Source organism: Drosophila sechellia, chromosome 2R (genome assembly GCF_004382195.2).
Source record: "Drosophila sechellia strain sech25 chromosome 2R, ASM438219v1, whole genome shotgun sequence".
NCBI classification, from domain to species: Eukaryota; Metazoa; Arthropoda; class Insecta; order Diptera; family Drosophilidae; genus Drosophila; species Drosophila sechellia.
In genome coordinates, this window is record NC_045950.1 from 11,992,128 (window position 1) to 12,012,466 (window position 20,339).

The 20,339-nt window shown below is 44.6% G+C and overlaps 2 protein-coding genes across 3 annotated transcripts in view; both read right to left on the reverse strand.

The window, feature by feature from the left end:
* The window catches only part of LOC6609339 (protein slit), a 57,783-nt gene extending 47,426 nt beyond the window's left edge, over nucleotides 1-10,357 (reverse strand). The window contains exon 1 of the mRNA XM_002033992.2: nucleotides 9,860-10,357. The gene's annotated coding sequence lies outside the window, so the exon portion shown is untranslated. The remainder of the gene's footprint in view (nucleotides 1-9,859) is intronic.
* An 897-nt stretch (nucleotides 10,358-11,254) lies between these two features.
* Nucleotides 11,255-20,152, reverse strand: LOC6609341. 2 transcript variants are annotated; one of them, XM_032716724.1, is made up of 8 exons: nucleotides 19,966-20,152; nucleotides 14,970-15,849; nucleotides 13,720-14,906; nucleotides 13,489-13,656; nucleotides 13,147-13,426; nucleotides 12,304-13,088; nucleotides 11,998-12,233; nucleotides 11,255-11,935 (listed from the first exon to the last, which is right to left on the reverse strand). In XM_032716724.1, the coding sequence occupies exons 2-8, from the start codon at nucleotides 15,778-15,780 to the stop codon at nucleotides 11,407-11,409; spliced, it is 3,996 nt and encodes a 1,331-aa protein (XP_032572615.1). In that variant the 5' UTR covers nucleotides 15,781-15,849; nucleotides 19,966-20,152; the 3' UTR covers nucleotides 11,255-11,406. The 2 variants fall into 2 exon arrangements, with proteins under 2 accessions (XP_032572615.1, XP_032572614.1); XM_032716723.1 differs by lacking the exon at nucleotides 19,966-20,152 and having other exon boundaries at nucleotides 13,489-13,653.
* Between the last annotated feature and the right edge of the window lie 187 nt (nucleotides 20,153-20,339).

Below are 20,339 nucleotides of genomic sequence, written 5' to 3' on the forward strand. Positions count from 1 at the left end.
AGCAATGGGCCGGCTTATTATTATTTTTACACTCAACGGTTGGGTGGCTGTCTCCGCACTTGACACACCTGTGTTCTAGGTGGCAGTACCGTTGGGTATGTCCAAATGCCTGACAGCGATAGCATTGCGGCACGTCATTAAACTTTATCGGTGGCTCGATTGTCACCACTGATCTGCAAAGTCGCGTAACTTTATAGGCCTCCTTGTTGTTCTTGGCCGGCTCGAGATTGGCGAAAAATATGTTAAGTGGCTTTTTGGTACTTCTTTGGGTGGGGTTGTAGAGGTCTCTGACCTTGTGTCCGTGACGGTTTAGCCCATCCCGAATTTCCTCTGGGTCCGTTGAGTAGTGAAGACCTTTGATGACTACTCTATAGGCACGTTCGTCTCGGGGCTGGAAGGTTTGAAACCTTTTATTGGACTTGGCCAAGAAGTCCTTCAGGGCGGAGAAGCTTTCCTTGTCCGGGGTCATCACGCGAACGTTGTTGTTGCTTGCCATTTTCAGTGTGAACTCCACATCATTGCCAAGTACTCCAGCAATGCTATTAGTGAGAGCCTTGATATTGGTCACATCCGGTATGAAGATTGGTGGTGGCTTGAAAGTCCTGAGAGTAGTCTTGGGTTTGCCCTGGGTTTTGGTGGCAGCAGGTCCAGGTTCTCCGTCTTGGATGCCTTGTTCGTCGTCGTCATTGCCGTCCTCTTCGTTCGAGAGAATGGCAAATCTGTTTGCCAACCTTCGACGATAGGCTGCGCTGATGTTGGGCGTGGGTTTGCTCACAGGTTTGCGCTTGCCAGGCTCCGAATGCGAGGTGCTGGAGTCGCTGCTCGGGCTGGATTCCCTTACTCTGCGGGCCTTCTTGCAGGGGGTTGATTTCCCTGGCTTGTGGGCGCAGGGGGTGGCCTGCCAATCCATGATGAGGGGGGATGGATCGTGGGGGGGGGAGGGGGGGGACGGTGTCTGGGTACAGCTGGTCGGTACCAACCACTGCACGTGGGTGCTGCTGTGTTAAATTGCTAAAATGCGGGCTCTATGTGAACAACACAGATAACTCGCGGCCCGCAGGCACGTCTGCACTCGTTGAGTGTTCGATCGCGACGATATGCTATGGTGAACACAAAATTAGTTTATTTACTTTTGAGTAGTTATTACAACTAAGCAACTGATGTGAAATCCAAAACTACCTTGGTGACCGATTCCTTTGGTATGGATGAATCTCTTAGAACCCCATGTAATTCGGCTACAGATCATGTGCCTAGCAATTATGGTTATAATACAACAACTGCCTGAAATGGGATACTGCGTGTGCAAATATACTGGTATGTATACAAATAATTAATTAAAGAAATAATAATTCCCCGCAACCCTTTGGGCCTTAGCAATACGATCTATGGGATTCATCCCTCGGGACTTGGGAGTTGGGCCCACTGTGCCATCAGGTTCACCACATAACGGTGAATCGTCGGTCGTCTTTCGTCATCAGTCTCCTGCCCGTAACGACAACAAATCGTTGTGGATTTTTATGAGTTTCCTTCGCAGCCTTCCTCCGATTTTCCCCCTATTACATACACGCCGTGTTTGCCTTGTGACAGGCAGCAAACAGATTGTTTTTATCCGTGAACCCAAGGATGGGGTGGCTCATCCGCATCCTCAAGCTCATCCTCATCCTCATCGTCGTTTTCCACCCGGCGGTGGTGGTGGGTTGCAGTTGCAATTTCCGTGGGCTGTCCCCTTTGCCTTTTATACATATATTGTATTCCTGCGCCTAGTCAACTGGCTTTAATTTAATTTAAACGACAATTCATGGCACGCACTCGCTGAAAATTCTGAAAAGTGATCTGCGTGCGGGCTGGCTGTGAGGGGTCGTTGGCGGTGAAGCCCTTAGCCCGGCCACGCCCACATTCCGACAGCCGCCTAATGAGACACATTTAACATCGGATCCCCCCAACCCACGGAGGACAGGCACAATTTTACCAATTTCCCAACTATTATTGCAAGGCGAAGCGGAAACACATTTCATTCATTCATTGCGTTCGTCTGTACACCGAGTATAACATAGTACGATAGTACCCCATAACCCATAACCGTATAGATGTGTATATATTTACCCATGGGTCGAACCTATTTGCTTTTTGTACTTTTATTGCACCGGGATCGCGGAGAACCACCACCATCAACAACAACCGACAAGCAAAGCGGAGAAAGCCTGAGAAACGGATGGGGGTAGAGTTCAATTGTTGAGGAGTAGGGAACACGCTCGGTTGGGTTTCAGTCTTGCGAGCTGAGCTGGTTTCGACTGAATGCATCTCAAGGGCCAAGTGGTGGGAGTAGCTTATCAGACGCTAAAGACCGTGTTGAAGATAAGCCCAAGCTTTTCCCATTGGATTGCTCCACCAAAAGCGCACGACGCACATAAATAAATTGATTTGGGGTTTCGATAAAGTTCATAATATATATATAGTGCACATATAAAACTTTGGGAGGGAACCGATTAATATTGCCCACGTTTCCGGTGTTTGTTTTTTGTTCGATAGCCTGACATTATTAAAGTTCTGAACACACAAACACAAAAGGGTGGAGGAATCTAATAGAGAGCTTGGGAAACTTAATTTCTGATAGCCAAAGTAAACGAATAGATATAATAGTAGGTTGCCTATATGCAGTCATATTTTATGGGAATTCTGTGAGCTTTGCAAACAATTTGCCTATCTAAAGGATCGTGCATCAGTTTGGCCAGCAGTTTTATCGAAAAATGCGGCATTTAATCCTGCATGGGAATTGATAACTTATCTGGGTGCAATTGAATGGGAATGGTAAATATTCTAATCTTCGATGACAAACTGGGAAATTCTACAATTAAAGCCGACCAAATGCAATATGTTGAATAATTTAATTCACATTTCCATCTAATTTACCGCGCAAATGGATGCCGCCGAATGCCGAGGACTCACAATTTAAAATCACTTTTAAATGAAGCCAAATTGAAATCAATTCAAATGCGGCACAGAGGCATACAAAGCAAATGAAAGACATAATTCGATTTAAGCCACCGCTATAAGACCCGATTGGGGGCCATTAGCGGGCATCCCCGATCTCCAAGTCGATTCAATCCCCCCTTCCAAAAATGTGAATTCAAAAGGAAGTCTTCCCTCATATTAAAAGAATTTACAATTTTGAGAACTTTCACTCGTTGCCAAGAAAGACTTTCCAACAATGAAAATTCTGATGATGTTAATACCCCACACCCACCACAAGAAAATCAAAATTTATGTGAGCTTTCAATTTTATAATTGTATAAATAAACAACTATTAGCGGCACCAAAATGCGACATAATTGTCCAGTAATCCTAACTAATGAACCGACACAGAAGATGAACATGAAAAATGGAAAATGTGCTGCCCGAATGGGAATGGGAATGTAAATGCAGATCAGGCCAGTCTCAGTCCCAAGATTGGGAGTAGACCACCAGGTGTCACCGTCTCACGGTTTCCCATTGTTGTTTCTTGGTCGCTGCTTCTGCTGACCAAATCCGGAAAAAAATAAACCGAAATCAAATCAACAACAAATAAATAGAAACATTTTTGTGGACCACAGGGAAAATAAAACTAAACCAAAACCGAGACGAAAATTAAATGCAAATGCAAACAAGGCCATAAAATTGAAAATATTTAATTAAAACGATACGACACATATCGGGAAAATGAGGCGGAAGGTGAGGAGCCCCAGAAATGCCCAACTTTCCAGGCTTTCAACGTGGGCTGATGTCTGCTGTAGCATGTTGTTGGGTGTCTTTAACTGTTTGCGGCTCAAATATTTGGTTGCAACGAAAATTAGAGAAAAAGAAGCTGTTCCGTGGCCAAAACGGACGGGGGTATGGGGCCCAAACTATTTTTATTGGTTTGTTTGTGAGTTTGTGTGTAGGCTTCAAACGATGAGATGGAGACAATGATGGCGACAATGTGACAACCACAACAATGACAGGGCTGCTGCAAAGAGAGTAATGTTCCCAAAGCATTCGAATCGAAGTGGAAATACCCTATGGATGGGAAAATACAAAAGGATATATCTGGCTTTTCTACAACTATCAAATGGGCATGGTAAAGTGCCCATATATCATTTTTTGGCCCATTTGTTTCACTTTCTTTTGTTTGGTATTCAAATCTTTTTCATTTTTATTCATTTAAGAGATAAAATGATTTAATTTTAACAACTTCAAGCTGGAAATATTTACATAATTAAGATATGTTACAATGTATATTTTGAATATAAACTGCGCCTTAAAAGTTCTTCTTTGCGTTAATGAACATACCCTGCTTATAGGTCATAGGTATTTATGTATAATGAGGAGTCGGCGCAGATTTTATTGCAGCATCACGTCTACGTCAACGTTGTCTACCGGATGCCTGCAATATATCAAACGGGAGTCGGGAGTCTCGAACTGGCCATTGCATCTGTCCCGCTCTGTTTCCCTATAGTGAATCCGCGCACTAACACCCCCCACCCCCGGCGACTCTCGGTGTTTTGTCTGGCTCACTTTTAATAATTGCGCCCCGAGGGACCGGAGAACGGATGGTCACCTACACACAACGGCAATCGGAATGACAAACTATAACAATAGGAATATACTCCAGGCAATCCAATTGCAATGCCCGTCGTCTGAGTGTCCCTCGTCTGAGCTGCCCGTGAACCCCCCTGGATCCGGCCATCTTCCCTCCATTTGTGTGCAGCGAGGCATAGAAATTCCAAGTCCGACTCCCCCCTGCTCCGGATTCAGTTGTCCGTCCAAGCACTGCCGTTAATTATGGGAAGATTTTCCATTGTACAAATGAGTTGGAAGAACAACTTTTGTCAGGCCTAATGATGGGCAGTGGACGTGGTAGTGGTAGTGGACCCCGGGGAAATGTCGCGTCTGGTTAGCTTCCAAAATTTATAGAAGAACGCCTCCTCTGGATGGCCGGAAGAATGCAAATGGCGGGGGAAAAGAGAAACCAAATTGGTTTATTACATTCTTTCATTAGGAACGGGAATTGGGAATGGGAACGGGAACGGGGAGCTGTCGTCCGAAATCAACGACAATCAAATAAAGTTTAAATACATATTTTTATTTCATTACACACTTGAAAGTCTAAGCCCCGAAACGAACCGTGTCTCGAGAGCCGGGGATTTCAATGATGACGATGACGTTGGCGATGATGAGGCAGCGAGTATCTGGCGGATGCGATGCCAAGAGTGCCAAGTGCTAACGATTTGGCAATGGCCAGAGACATTGTGCCTCGTCTGTGGATCCATCTGTCCGTCCGTCCGTCTGTCTGTCTGTCTGGTGGCCTGAGTGTCCCTAACCCAACGTGGCTAAATGTTTTTGCAGCTTTTGATTCCTAGAGATGGTGGCGTGAGCGTGGGAAATGACACTCCTACTATATACTCGTACATATATGACCTAATCCACCCTCATAAATCATAACTTAGCCCAGTTTATGGGCCCCAATAAACTTGTCATGTATTTCATGCACTGGGCGCGGGGATTTTCTTACAACAAATTAAATATGCAAATAGTTTGTCATATTTTATATTTGCTTTTAATTTCGTTGTTAAATTCCACGAAAAAAAAATAAAACAACTCTCCTCTTGCCCTGATTTTTTCAGCCATACCCTTCGCTTTATCTATGTCGGGCGATTAATTGGCGTTATAAATAAGCATTAACTGCTGTGGCACAACACAAATAAATTTCAATTTGTTGGCAAACGTGATCGGTTGTGGAGGGAGGGGGAGGGGGAGTCAGTCGAACTGCGAGGAGAAAGGGAATCTTTGGGATGACCAAGTCACGTGCGCATCTCTAGAAGCTGGCCGCGAATTGTGGCCGCTTACAGGTTTCGTTGCCTTTTCTTTTATATATAAATATACCCTACTATAGGGTATAACTGTTCTGCTCAAAAGTTGGGAGTAAACAAATACTTGTAATATGGCATTTTAAAGAGGTATGCACTTTAAACGGTATACACTTTTTCTGTATGTTACGATTACTTTTCTTAGTTGTAGTGTATCTAGTCTTCGGCTTGACTAGCTCAACTTGATCTGTTGTCTTTCGCTTATTTTATTTTTTGGCTCGGATTTTTGTTGCCTGACTTTGGCTGACCAAAGGCATCAGAGCCCGGCGAAAAATCCAGCATCAGCTTCAGTTTCAGCATCTGACTCTCGGGAAACGTCGAACGATTGGCATGCGAAGTGGAGTCGGAGGAGCCGATTTGGGGGTTGGGGGGCACTGGGGGTACTAGCCTCTGACATCGACCGACACTCCACTCCACGCTGAATTGCGAATGGAGCGTTGCCTACATTGTAACTTGTTGTAGCTCCAACAAATACAACCTCGTACACTGTTAGTATAAATTCTCGCCTTTCATTTTGGCGAGTAGTCACGATTTATGCGAAATCATTATGGGCAAGTATTTCTCTTTCATTTTACGACGTTTTATCTGCAGGAAGAAGACACTACACTATATATATATATAGTGTACCCTATAATTGCAGTCGAGTCAATTAAATACATAGATTGCAGCATGTCGATAAGACATTAACCTTCCCTCGCTGATCGCTCTCTCTCTCTCTCTTCCGCACAGTCCCCTCTTTTTAACTCAATCTTATTAGTTGTGACTTGAGCTTTTTGTTTTGGGGTTGTCGTGTTTTTCTTTTAGCCTTTTACAAAATGGCAGGTCATTTCACTTAGCCAAAAGTGATGGAAATAGCGAGAAAGGGACAGGCAGCAGCAAAAGATAGCTGAGGTCTTCCTCGCCTTACATTTTTTTTTAAAAACATTTTTGTTTGCCCTTTTGGTGGGCGAATTTATAAAGACATGAAATGACTTTGATGTTTTTGCTGCTGCAACTATGCGAAGATGTTTCCCGCTGGGGTCACCCCCGACCATGACTTGCAAGGAAAATGCTCAGCATTTTTGTAATTGACAAAATGGTTTATGTTTGGGGTTCCCTACGCTGTCCAGAATTCACTGCGCTGCTAATCAAATCTGCTGAGAGGCATTTGTATAATTTGAATGTGTGGCCAAGTGCAATTTCAATTACAGTCGCTTAACTGTGGGAATTTCTGTATCTGTATCTGTATCTGTATCTATAGTATCTGGCATCTCAAACTGCTCCAATTAATTGGCTGCGTAGTTGAAATTCCGTGCGATAAATGCGATTAATTGGAGCGCTTCCTGCTGACCAACTTTATTTGCTGGACCCAACACCTGCTGCAGTCCCAGCGACTTTCACTACGCACGGCTAACCCTAATTCCTCCGAAAAACCCAAAAAGACACGTCGAAGACGAGATAAACACAAACAAAACACTTGGCACCCAGCCGGGAAGGGGGCGTGGCAGGGGGCGCAGCCATCGGAGTGTGTAATCAACACTTTTATGTGATCCCCAATCCAATTCACAACTAATTACCAAAGCATCGATGGAATAGGAATAGGAATAGGAATTGGATTTGGAATTGGAATTGGCATAGGGCATCGCTACATCGGCGATGAAAATGTTGAAGGTATGGGGAGGGTTGGGGAATGGCATTTGGATTTCGATTGGGCATGGAAATGGAAATGAAATTGGGTGGCTCTCGCAATTAACGCTGGCATTAAAATCAGCCCAACGATTCCGTTTCCAATTATTTATTACACTTTCTGGTGCCTTTTATGCTGCTGCTGCTGCTTCTGCTGCGCTGTGCAGTTTGTTTAAACAAAATCAATCTAAATCGATTGCACTACATTCGGAAAATAGAGACGTAAATCAATGGACAGGGCGACGGAGAAGGAGGTGGGTCTGGCCAGCCAACCAGGGACTACCAGAGATTAAAGGGCCCTCGGCGTGGCGATAACAAAGTGGTTTGTCCGCTGGAAATTAAGGCAAGCTGCGCCAAGTGAAGGTGCCGCGGGCAATGTCAGCAAAAGAGGCAAGTACGTGTGCGTACTCTAAGTACATACACTGGAATTTACAGGGTATCGAAAGGTATGTGCGATGGAGGAGAGGAATGTTTAACGGCTAATTATATTCTCTCTAATAAATTCTAATTAGCCTTCACGCCATATAAATTATGAATGGCCTTTTAGTCTTTTTATAAATATGAAAACCTATATATAAATAGTTAGGCAAAAGAATACCACATATATAAATATCCTTTTGTTAGAACTATATGAGGAATTCATTTGCGTCACATCACCAACTGTTTAGTAACGTGAAATTCACAAAGGAAATAAGTTCTTAATTTATGCCGCCCCAATAACTCCATACATTACATCCATTAGTAACCAAAAACAAATCCGAATGGATTGACACAAGTCGAGAGTATCGATTAAAATGCTTTTATTGGAGCAATCAACAAAGGTTATTGAAAGTTATAACGGAAAGTTGTCGCGACTTAACTTCTGGCATGTGCACCTTTTATGATAATGTCATTGCGTATAAGCCCCCGCCCACACTGTACAGAGGATATCGGTTAGTCGTGACCCCCGATCCCACGCTCCCTCCTCAAGTGTTTATTTACACTTGTCTTATGTCTTATTTCTTGTTTGGAGTATTCGGCGTGGTATCTTCTTTATTTTTTTGGTTTTTTTTTTTTTTTGTTTTAAGTAAGCGATTAGTGGCGGGAGACAATGAAAATTTGTCACTTGACAAGGCAAAAACAAAACGATTTCCATTTGCCCGACGACAAATGAGACATAAGGCAGGCACATAAGTGGATCCCAATTCTGCCCCTTAAATGCCAATGTATTGGAAGTAACAGCCAAATCAACAAAACAATCGTCTTGAGAGGACGTATGTGTGGGATGGTATGGTTCGGGATGGTATCGTATCTTATGGCATGGTATGGGATGAATCGGAAGCCCGCCCGCACACTCGATGATTGTTATTAGTACATTTGCTGTGGAGTATATCTAATTTGCCATTGATGTGTGCATTAAGTTTGTACTGGGCGGCACACGGCATAGGAATTGTCGTAAAGCATTAGTGTCCCCCGAGATTAGAGCGAATGGAGGAGATAGGCCGGTCCGTGGTGGAAAGGGGACATGGCGGAAAAAGGCTGGCTCATCGCCCTTTTATTTGACATTGGGCAATATTTATTGCGAACTCATTTCAATGCTGGCAGAAACTAGGAAGAAAAGCTGACAGCGAGAAATGTACAGTGAAACTGGGACGAACAGGATACACTGGGCTCAGAAAACGTTACTATAAATGCTAATTGGAAAATAAAGATGTTGTGGTTCTAATTGATGATATAATAAGATTAAATACATGACTGTATATATTTTTCAATTAGCAATTTGAAGGGGACTTTATACATTCAAAAAGCAAATACCTAGTTAAGTTTGTTATTTTTCACGTGAGTGAGACACACGATAGTTCCTTTTAGCCAGATGGGACTGTAGAAGGATAGCGCAGGCGACAGGCTACGCAATTCGAACAAAGCGGAATGGCAAAATACGCCATCAAAATAAATAAAAACAGGAGAGAACAGAGCTGAGCGAAGGCGAAAACAAATTCGGTAGCACAGCATTCGGGGCTTTGGGCGGGAAAGAGATAGAACGAGGGGAGGGTTATACGTTACACTTCAACGTTACCGTTAGGTCCACCCAAAATGTAATGAAATCCTTTGTGTGCGTGCGCTTACGTGTCGGTGCGTGTGTGTGTGTGTGTGTGTGTGTGTACGTTTTTGTTTGTCAACTTTGGCGAGGCGGGACATAAAAATGCTAATACAAAACACTAGAGCAAATTGTGGCAAAATAAGTTGCGAGTGGCGGCGGTGGAAGTGTGTGAGTGGCGAACTTGGCACCAGCAAACTAACTTTGCGCGCAGGATTATTGCAAGGACACTTACCGTTTTAATCAGGCGAAAACACCGCTAATCCAATCGTAATCGTAACACCCACACAGACAAAGGAACAAAACACTAACACAACAAGGACACTAATTTTCGGCACTTTGCAGACGGAATTTAAATTCGACTTTTGCGCTTTTCAGCTGCTGCTGCGATTTGCGATTTGTGCTTCAATTCGATTCGATGCGATTCGCGCAGACAAACGAAATTCAGGAATTTCAAGTGGAAATCTCGTTTGAGCACTTTTCGACCTGCGACTTACGAAGGCGGCGCGGCAGAAAACTTTGGCCTTAACTTGGCTTTAAAATGGCCGTGCAAATGTGGACGCGCGACTCGAATTGTCAATGCACAAGTTATGGTTTTTGCTTAAGTTTGGCAATTGCAAATTCTTCGCTCTCCGGAATCTTCACTCTTGGTTTTTACTATAATTCTTTTTGGACGCTCTACGCGACGCGGTTGAATGTGATGCGTGCGTCCGACCGCTTTCGTCGCCGTTCGAATTTTTTATGTTTCTGTTTCGCTGTCGAGCAGTGTTACCAGATGCAGAAGTAACTTCACCTAGCAAGAAGGGCCTAAAAAATACCGCATTCATAATCAGTTTAAAAGTTTCTGGTTCCAACTTAAATTTCAAACATTATGGTTAATAAGACTCATAATACTCATTCACTATTGAAGTGTGGATAATATTTTCGTGAAAATATTTATTTATTTAATACTATATAACTATCATCCCAAATTATAGAGTAGTTTTACTACAAACATTGGTTTGTTTAACAAACCATTTCACTTGCCTTTATATACGTCTCCATTGTTATTAAGGTATTTCTAGCATTAAAATTACTAATTATAAGTTAAAATAACGGTATCTCGGATCAATTTTTGTTTGAACTTCACAAAAGTTCTAGTCGAGACTCAACCCATTTGAACTAGATCTTTGTAACAGCGCTGCCAGATATTAAAATATTAACCGCCAATTCGTGCTGATTTAAAAATTCCGCGGATTAACTTTTTTGCAGGCCAATCCCTTTGGAATATGCAAGTCACAAAGAAAACACAAGAAATGCCGTGACATTTTAATCGAAATATGCAGCAACTTCCTGGCCCGCCGCATTAGGCGCCTTTGTTGGCTACGCCATCCTGGACTTCCGCTTATTTTCACTTTTTTTTATATTCAACTGGTCACGTTTGTTAATCGGCTTAGGGCCAAGTACGTTTTCCCTTAAAAAGCTGGCCCTCGAGAGCTGGGCACGTAGGCCTCCTCCTTTGTTGGGATAATTTTTAGGGCAACTGCGCAGACAGGCGCGATCCGTAAGCCTAAAATATGTGAAATGGAATGCAATGGGGTGGGTTGGATCGAACTGGGAATACCGGTTGTAGGGATCAAAAGAGCTCACACTTGGGAGTACCAACTAGTTGTTTTCGTTATTATTCGCATAACTACAAGTTAATATTCGTATTTAGATAACTAGCGCTAATCAAGTCTAAGAAAGCAAGCGGATATGTGGATCGCATAAGAGTTACGCTATGTACGGTACGATATTAGTCAGTTAAATCACAGATGTATTATTTCGCGCGCACTCCTCCGCCTGTCCAGCCTCCAATTCGAGCTCCGGCTCCACGCCGGGCGTCCTGTCCGGTGGCTCGGCATTCAGCACGAGATTCTCTATGGATCGGAATGAGGCGTCCTCCAAGTGCGTGGACATGGCGGCGGTTGGGGGGCGAGGCAGGGTGCTGGCAGTGACCATATTTCCGCCTCCCTGCGACTGGCGATGTCGCACCGAGGAGCGTAGTATGGTCACCACATCCTCCGCCGTATAGGGCCGCCTCTCCAGTGTCGAAGCCCCCGATCGATGCAGCTTCCTGCCCAGCGATTGCGAGCGTTGGGCGTAGCCAACGGGTCGCTGGTCGATCTCTATGGACTCGGGACTGCTGCTGGAAGCTGGCGAAGGATCCGCGTTGAAACTACTGCCAGCCGGATTGGTCAGTATGGTTAGGTAATCAGGCGGCGCCGCTGGCGAAGCGGACTCCGCATCGAGGGAGAGCACGGGTCGCGTTCGACTGGAGTCTCCCAGAACCCTGTGTGGATAAATTGGTCATAAATAAATTTTTGATTTTATTAAGGGATGGTTTTTATGTACCTTCTCACGCTGCGTCGAATGCTCTGGCGCAGAAGCTTGGCAAGGCGGGCTCCAGTGGCCGTTGTGTAGGACGGAGGTGGTGTGTACTTTGGCGGAGCATCGTTCTGTGCATCGTGTTGGCCGCCCTCCGCGGCCTGGCCAAAAGCATTACGGCGACTTTGGGACCCCGTTTGTCGAGCGGATGGACGACGTGGTTCCTCTCCCTCCTCGGGCGGTCGGTACAGCAGTTGAATGCGCTAAAAGGCAAAACCGAAATAATATTATTGAAAGTGCCAAACAATAAGGCAAATATTATTATAGACTCACCTCCAAGATATCGGGAGGTCCGTGCGCCAGATACCGGTAGATTTGAATAATAGCAGTCACGGGAATGACTAACAGCACTCCAATTTGGATAAGACTGCCCATCTTCCTGGACCAATACGTGAAGTATGACTTTCCACGCCAATAGTAAAATTGATTCGACAACGAAGCCTTATAGTCCACGACTGACAATGTGATCAGGCCAATGGGCAGCAAAACGTTCCAAGACAATGCCAGGAATGCCGACATGGACCCACAAAGCCTTAGGTCATTCACCAGGTCATCTCCGTTGTACGGACGCCCCCGTATTAGAAACACGCCGAAAATCTGAGCGGTCCAGATGATCGGAATGAACCAGGAGCCGCCCAGTAGAAAATCTACATAGTACAGGATCGAAATGCCCATCTCTGTGGCGAATGGAATGCTGAGGAGCAGACCAGTCACGCAGCTCAATAAAACCGAGCTCGTGGAATTACCTAAGGCACTTGAGATGGGTTTCCACATCACACACAGCTGCGCTAGACCGAATCCGGCGAACGTTGCAAAGGCCACTGCAGCCCAAGCCCACGATATGCTATCACTGGCCAGCGAGAGCACGGCCGGAAAGATTTCTGAGATGAAGCGCAGTGCCTGGAATCCGCTTTCCACGTGAATCATGGTGCGATTCCTCCTGTAAGTCTCGCCAATGAACGAGGAGTAGTGCGGAATCAGCGAGCGCGGATAGGAAAGCAGATAAGGATTGGTGTTTGATTGCAGCGAGTAAATGGACGTGTAGCAATCGGGATTCTCTGCAAAGCATAATAGAATTAGTTTGAAACTAAAAAAGAGACATGGTTTAAAACTCACCAAACGATCCTGGCACATAAGCGTATCCATGCTGCCAAAGAATCTGTGCACAACACAGCGCTAGCAGTGCCATTAAACCCAATCCGATGAGGGTAAACAATACCAGGAGAATCGCATCCCTCCTCAAAGCGGCCTTGTTGGCATTGTTGTGACTTCTGCTCGTAATAGCGATTACGGAGGCGCCTAGGAGACCCCAAGTAAGGAACGTTTCCTGCGTGGCTGCCGTCCAGCTATTTGAGTTCACCAGAAAGTCGTCGAAATCGCTGGCAGCAAAGATGTTCTACAAAAATTCCAGAATATCGATGGTTTAAAGAGTTTTTTGTTGTCTGGTAACAAATTCACCTGTATCCTACTGGGATCCACGACATAGACAAACTTAGCGGTCACTACCGCCAGAGCTACCAGCGGCAGAGTGTAGATAATGTAAGCCAACTTCCCCAAGGACTTGAGACCCTTACAGAGGATGAGGAACACTGCCGCCCAGATGAGGGCCAGATAGAAGGCCAGCTGCTGAAGGAATTGGATGTGAGTCAGTTAGATGAGAAGCGGGATAGTGGGGAAGGTGGAACTTACCCGATCATTAACGTGGAATCGTATTCCGCTGGCATCAGGATGATTGGCCAAATGCAGTCGCTGCAACACCACCACGTTGAAGTACTCGGCCACTGTTTGCGTGAGATTCCCCGTTGCATTCGATGCATCATAGCGATAGGGGAATGCCATCTCTTGCCAGCGATATCCACTGCGTGCTGCTGTCGGGAATACGTCCCTAAGGTAGACTAAAATCCAGGCCACCGATACCGTTGAGTACAAGGCCAGGAAGCACTGCTCCATCACCAGAGCTATGCCCACTCCTGCGCATATCGGACTGATCTTCCACATGGAAACGGGACCAGCACGAATTTTGGCACCCAAGCACATTTGCAGCCAAAGAAGTGGGATTCCAAAGATTACCGAGAGCAGAAGAAACTGTAGCAGAAAGTTGCCACCAAAGTTAATGGTGAGCACGGCAAATCGGCACATATTAAAGACACCCAAAGTGCATCCGATCAGTGCAAGAGTACGACTCCCGGCATGGGGCCATTGACTATTGAAACCGCACTTCTCGCGCAGCAGCAATTGCAGTTGGTGCAGCGATTCTAGGGGCGTCGTACTGCTGGCGCTGCACATGGTCGTGGTTTGCACGGGATCCGGTTCCTGATCGTGTTCAGCAGAGCTGCTTCCGCTGCTGCTGCTGTCCGAGGGCAGGGAAACTGGGCTGGGCATTCGTGACGAGCGCGCCGAGCTGAGTTCCGAGCATGTGGACATAATTGGGTGCGTGGGCGTTTCCTGCAGCTGTGGTTCCCTCATCTGCACGCGCGTCGGAGCGCTCTGTGGCCGACTCTGGGCTAGAATCAAGGAGCGAACTGGGGTAGGAGGTCCCTCCAAGCGGCGACCATACTGCCGGGGTCGCGGCTCTTCGCTCGATGCTCGTGCGTTTGTTTGCAGGAGGTTGTCGAAGATGTGCGCCTCTGTAAGCATCTGAGAGCCACCCGATGGTGCGGCCGAAGCTTGGCAATCGCCTTGGGAGAAACAGCGACGCATTTCCGCATCGCGTCTCGGTGGCAACTCCACCAATAAGGTCGGTATATCGTCTTCCTCTCTTTCCGTCGCCACTGTAGCTTTGGTGTCTTCCTGCTCGAGGGCTCGACGCATGGACTGTCGCCTCCAAACGTCCATCGCGGGCTCCGTGGAAGTTTCCAATGATCCGGAAGAGGAAGCTAGAAATCAGAAAAGTTTAGTATATTGTTTATTATATTTTTATCAGCTAAGAGATTACCAACCTATTTGGCTTGTGGGCCTTAATGAACAGCTGAACGTCTTCCTTATTTGATGTTCTCTTTGGAAATCACCTTGTGCCGTCTCCTGATCCTCGCTCTTTTTCTTATTTGACTTATTTTTCCTACTTAAAGGCAGAGTTCTAGTTCTCGGCTCTCGTTTTAAGCTGGTGTGGCCGTCTATGATGATGAGTGAATCTTCGCGATTTAAGGCATTATCCATCTCCTCCAGATAGTTGTCCAGATCCATTAGATAGTCCTCTACCTTGTCATCGTCAATGGCGGAATTCACAGATCCGCTCGAGCAGGTGCCATTCAGCTGCGAGACATCGTGGACATCCAGAATAGCATCCAGTTCGCTGAGCACACATAATGCTTCATCTGTTTCAGCAGCTTGTTTGATTGGCGTGCTCAATGGTGCCTGCTGCATCTCCTGGCTGCCACAAAAGGCACTTCGTTCGTCGCCCAGCTCATCTCCCAGTCTGAAGCTGATTGGCTGCAGCTGGAGGGGTTGTTTTGTTTGCTGGTGGAAGGCTTGGGGCGTCTGCTGAATCTCGATGAGATCCTCGTCGCTCAACTCGTCGTCGTAGTAGGCACAGGCCTGCCGTATCGATTCGCTGGACAGGCTGTTCGAGAGTCCAAACTGCTCATGCTCCAACTGATGCTGTTTGCTGCGAGCTCTTTTGCCAGTTCCCGTTCCCGATCCCAGTGCTGCTCCGGAGCATGCCGCTCCCGTTCCAGAAGGCGGCAGACTGGAGTAGGCATTTGAATTGCGCTTAAAATCCCGGCCTGCTGCTTGCTGCTCCTTGCTGCTCATCTTGGTGCATTGCCGGATTTCGCAGCTGATTTGTCCTGCCGGCAGTGTTGAAAAGCTTCTAAGTCGTTCCTGCAATGGATATGAATGGTGTTGATTAAGGCCAAAAATTTGCAAAGGGTACACATAAAGAAAATTGAAGTAAAGAATAAAGATCCAAAAATCTGGAGAAAAAGTATAAAGGTAGTCAGTTGGTTTAAAGTGGCAATTAACTCATTGTCTCTTTGCTTTGCTAGTTTTCTTACTAAGTTGAATCTTACAAAAAAGCTGTGTAGTTCTGATTTATTTAATTGCATTAAGAATTAAATAGGAAACTGTGAAGGTGAAATCAGCATTTTAACCGACCGGTTAATTGCAAAACATTTTTCAGGTAAAAGTTTGAAAAGTGTGAAAAGGTTAACAGAATTAAATTTTAACTAGAATATATTAATATATTAATCTGATTAAACCTTATACAAAAAGTTATGTCATAAAGTTTAGCTCATGAAATCTTTCAAGCCATATGAATTTAAATTCGTTTAAAATAAAACGAAATATTCTGGTAAATTATAAAAGGCATAAGGAATATTTTAACAGTGAAAGTTGCCCAATTGCTAACAAGGAACCACTTAAAAACTGTGTCACATTGAGAAATTTCCTTAAATGGTGACTAATTTGAGAATGACTAATCTGCATTAAATTAACCGATTGATTGAACGGATTTCTCAATTTAGTTAAATAACTAACAAATATAGGCACCTACTAAAACGGTCAAACTAGCTAGTACTAATTCAAACGAGTTATTTCGTTGAAAGTATACAAGTTAATAACCGAATCGGTAAACGATAATTAGCGAACAAGAATCTCAATAAAATTGTGCTAAATAAAGCGATGATTCTCAAATGAAATTCAAATTCAGAAAAATTCAAATTGTCTTTATGAGTAATCCAACCTTCTCGCGGACTTCAAAGCTTTATAGAATTTAAATTATACCACGAAAATGATAAGGCTTGCACCAATTAAAGTACAGATTGCGTCAAATCAAATATGTTGTTTATTTTTTCGGGAAATCCGAGTTTCGTTCAGCGATGATAACAATGCCCTCCTTCGGATGAAACCCGGCCCGGGAAAAACACAATCAAATCAGAACCACCGATTGGGACAGGTCAGTGGAAAGATCACTTTTCATTCTGCGTTAAAATGCAATCAAATGCAAACAAGCGCGTGCTCTGGCGTTTTTACGATTGTTTGCACGTGAGTGAATCGCGTCTATAAAAAATGAAAAAAAAAAAAACAATCTACGCCAGCTGCTGTCAAATGGTCGAGAAAAAATATGGAAAAAATGTTGAATAGTAGAAAAAAAAGCGAATAAATAAAACAGTAGGAAAGAGCAGAGCTCATGTTCATTCAACTGATCAGGTGAATGTACTTCCGTTAATAATTTTTTAAGGCACGATATAAACAATCATTTCGGAAAGGGAGTGCTGGTGTCTAGGCCTTAAAGGGGGGAGATCGTTGGCACGTTACCTCGATTCACGTCAATATTGTTTTATATTCGCCGTTTTTTTGTTACCTGTATGAATACCCTTGAATTATGGAGTTTATTTAGTATTTAAGAAGACATTTCCGACTTGTCGGCGGTATCAGCCAGTGATTCGATATAAACGTAGTCCTGTGGCCAGGATAGCAAATAAAATGTGGCAAACGGTGGTGGTTTTTTTTTTATTGCACGTGGAAATGTTGTGTTTAATCAAAAGCAGCACATAGTTGCCATAGAAACCGGCAAACTTAACTTGCATAAGTTTATGCAGTTTGTAATCTGTAAAGCGGTTATACATCTAAGCAAACTTTTGTGATTTTAAGGATTCTATGAAAGTAGATGTGTGCTGATCAAGTGAAAGTACATTGTGGGCTATGTGATAAAATTATTAGATACTAGAGCATCTGAGCTTCGACTTGGCCAACTTGCCTTATCAGTTGCTGGTCTGCGATCTCGTTGAATCACAGAGTCTGTTGAGTCTGGTTTAGCTTTGATTTTAATTTGCATACGCTTAGCCGTGACCTTCGTAGCCGCCATAAAATCTCCGAAACTCACGCACGCGCACAACCAGTCTTGCACTTCTTTTCGGTAATACCTTTTGGTAATATATGCGAATGTGATATGGGCAGATGGTGCGGTGTGGTGGTAATAGAATGGGCAGCATCCACACATTAATTTGTGGCCCAGAGGTCAAATTATTTAGCGAAGCAGCGCCATTGATCGCAAATTCACATATGTACACAAACCGATACATCTACATACATACAAACGTACGTACGTATATAGCAGGCAAACACGTACCGTTAAATTTCGCTGGCGCTCTCGTTTTCTGGCATTTCTCGCATTTTCGCATCGCACACAGAAATGTAAACAAAACAATTAGAGCTGCCGCCGCAGCAGCAGCAAGTGCAACTCACAATCGATCGGCAACTCTGGCGAAGGTCACCTCGCCAAATGTTGGGGCTAAAATGGCAACTCCCAGGTGTGGTGCACTAATCACCAAACATCGCTGCCCGCTGGCCAACTTGTTTTCCTTTTCTATTCGTGGAGAGACTCGGAGTGTGCAATTACAATGAAATTGACATTCACCAGGCAAATAAAACTAGTTAATGCTGCCACACGCACATACACGTATGCATATGCACACACACACACACGAGAGCGCAAACTGCGGAGCTGGCTTCATTGTGCGTGAGCAGCATGTCTGCCTGTGTGTGTATGTTAGTGAGCGACTAGGGTTGCAACTTATGCTGATCGCGAGATGAGAGGCTTCCAACGGTTCGATCTGCGATGCGTGCAGGTGCCGCAGCCCTGGCACAGTGAAAACCGGCTAACAGTAACTGGCATTAATAAAAACTACATAATAACACAGGGATTACTCTCTTTAATCAAGTAGCTCAAAACATAATTCGGACCACTTTGTGATTTAATGATGTACAAAATGTATTAGGCATATGAGTTAAGCTAAAAGGGCACTTAAAACCTTATTCACTTGTAATGAGCCTAAATGGGTTTAATGAACTTTACGAGTGATTAATGAAAATCTATAAGCAAAGTTTTGTCAGTAACTTCTGTGGGTCAAGCAAAGACTCGCTTAGCGCCAGTTCACTGTACTTCAGCTATCTACCACCATGCCAGCTACTCTTGTAAAACATCAAACGTTGAGATCGGCACGTTTTTATGCAATTTCTTCGTAGACAGATAAGTGCAGCAAGTACGGGTGCGGCATTCGCATTCGATCCCCCCATTTCGGGACTTGAATATGAGTAATGCAGTCAATAAAGTGCCCACCGCGTGCAACTGCGCCTCCAATTGAGTTCAATATTTAAGGGAAGCACTGGGTCAATTGCTAAACAAACGTTGGGTACAGATACATATATGGATATAGAAATTCTGAACACATTCGCAGTCCAGATAGCGGGAATTCGTTATTTGTTTATTTTTGCATTCTCCACTGGCAGGCGGAAGAAAGAGAAAGAGAACGGTAAAAAGCCCGCCCTGCTTTTGTTTTTCTTTTTTTTTATGCGCTGTTGAAATTGTATGTATTTGCAAAACATTGCCAACACACACTCACACGCATCCATACATACAGGTAATCCAGAGTTTTAAATGAATAATCGTTCCGAATAAAAAAATAAACGCTGATTGGGCTTTTGCGGTTCGCTGGGGAATACCTTAATGGGTGGATTGGTCATTTTCTTTAAAAGGGAATGGTAAGGGGTGGGGGGACAGCCCACAGCTGTTTCCAGCGACTGACCCGAATGGAAAATGTGAGAAATGGTATCAAGCCAAGCGCGTATGCGCAGCACGCTCGACAACCGAAATTACGGTGTGTACTTGTGAGATTGATATTTTCAGATACGTGTCGCGCTCTCTCTCCCCGCCCTCCCTCTCACAATCTAGCTAAGCAACGCTCGCTGAACGTGTGTGTGCGTGCGTCGCTTTGTTTCTCACCGTACGAAAAAGTGTTTTTCGAAGAAGATTCCAAAATGGAAAGGTAGCGGACTGGAAGGGTTTTCTGGTGAAGCGGGTGGAAATGGCCACTGCTTGCCAAACCACACTATAAAGTGCATAAAGCACCCACACTCCATAAAATGCAGCAGCAGCACCACACACACACACACACACACTTGAACTCTTCCTTCGAAATACTCGCAGAATATACTCACACGAGCGCGCGTTTGGAAATTTCGATTTCACACATAAAATTTCCCGTAGCTTCGGTTCGGTTCTTCTAAACTTTGTTCACTATCTTCTGCACTTCTTGGCGTTGGAGCTTGCGAGTTTTTCGCGACCAGAACTCATTGGAGCCGCCGTTCGAGCAGCGCACACGAATTCACGCGGAGAGCAGAAAACGATTGCTTGGATACCAATATTTTGGTAGTTTTGAGTAGAGCCGTCAAAACATCGATGCTACTATCGATAGTATCGAACCGTGAATGGCGATGATATCGAGATAGTTGTGAGCAGTGGAAACAGACTGTCGCTAGCTAATAGGCTAATCTCTCGGGGCACATCACTTGAAAACCGTTTGGATTTAAAA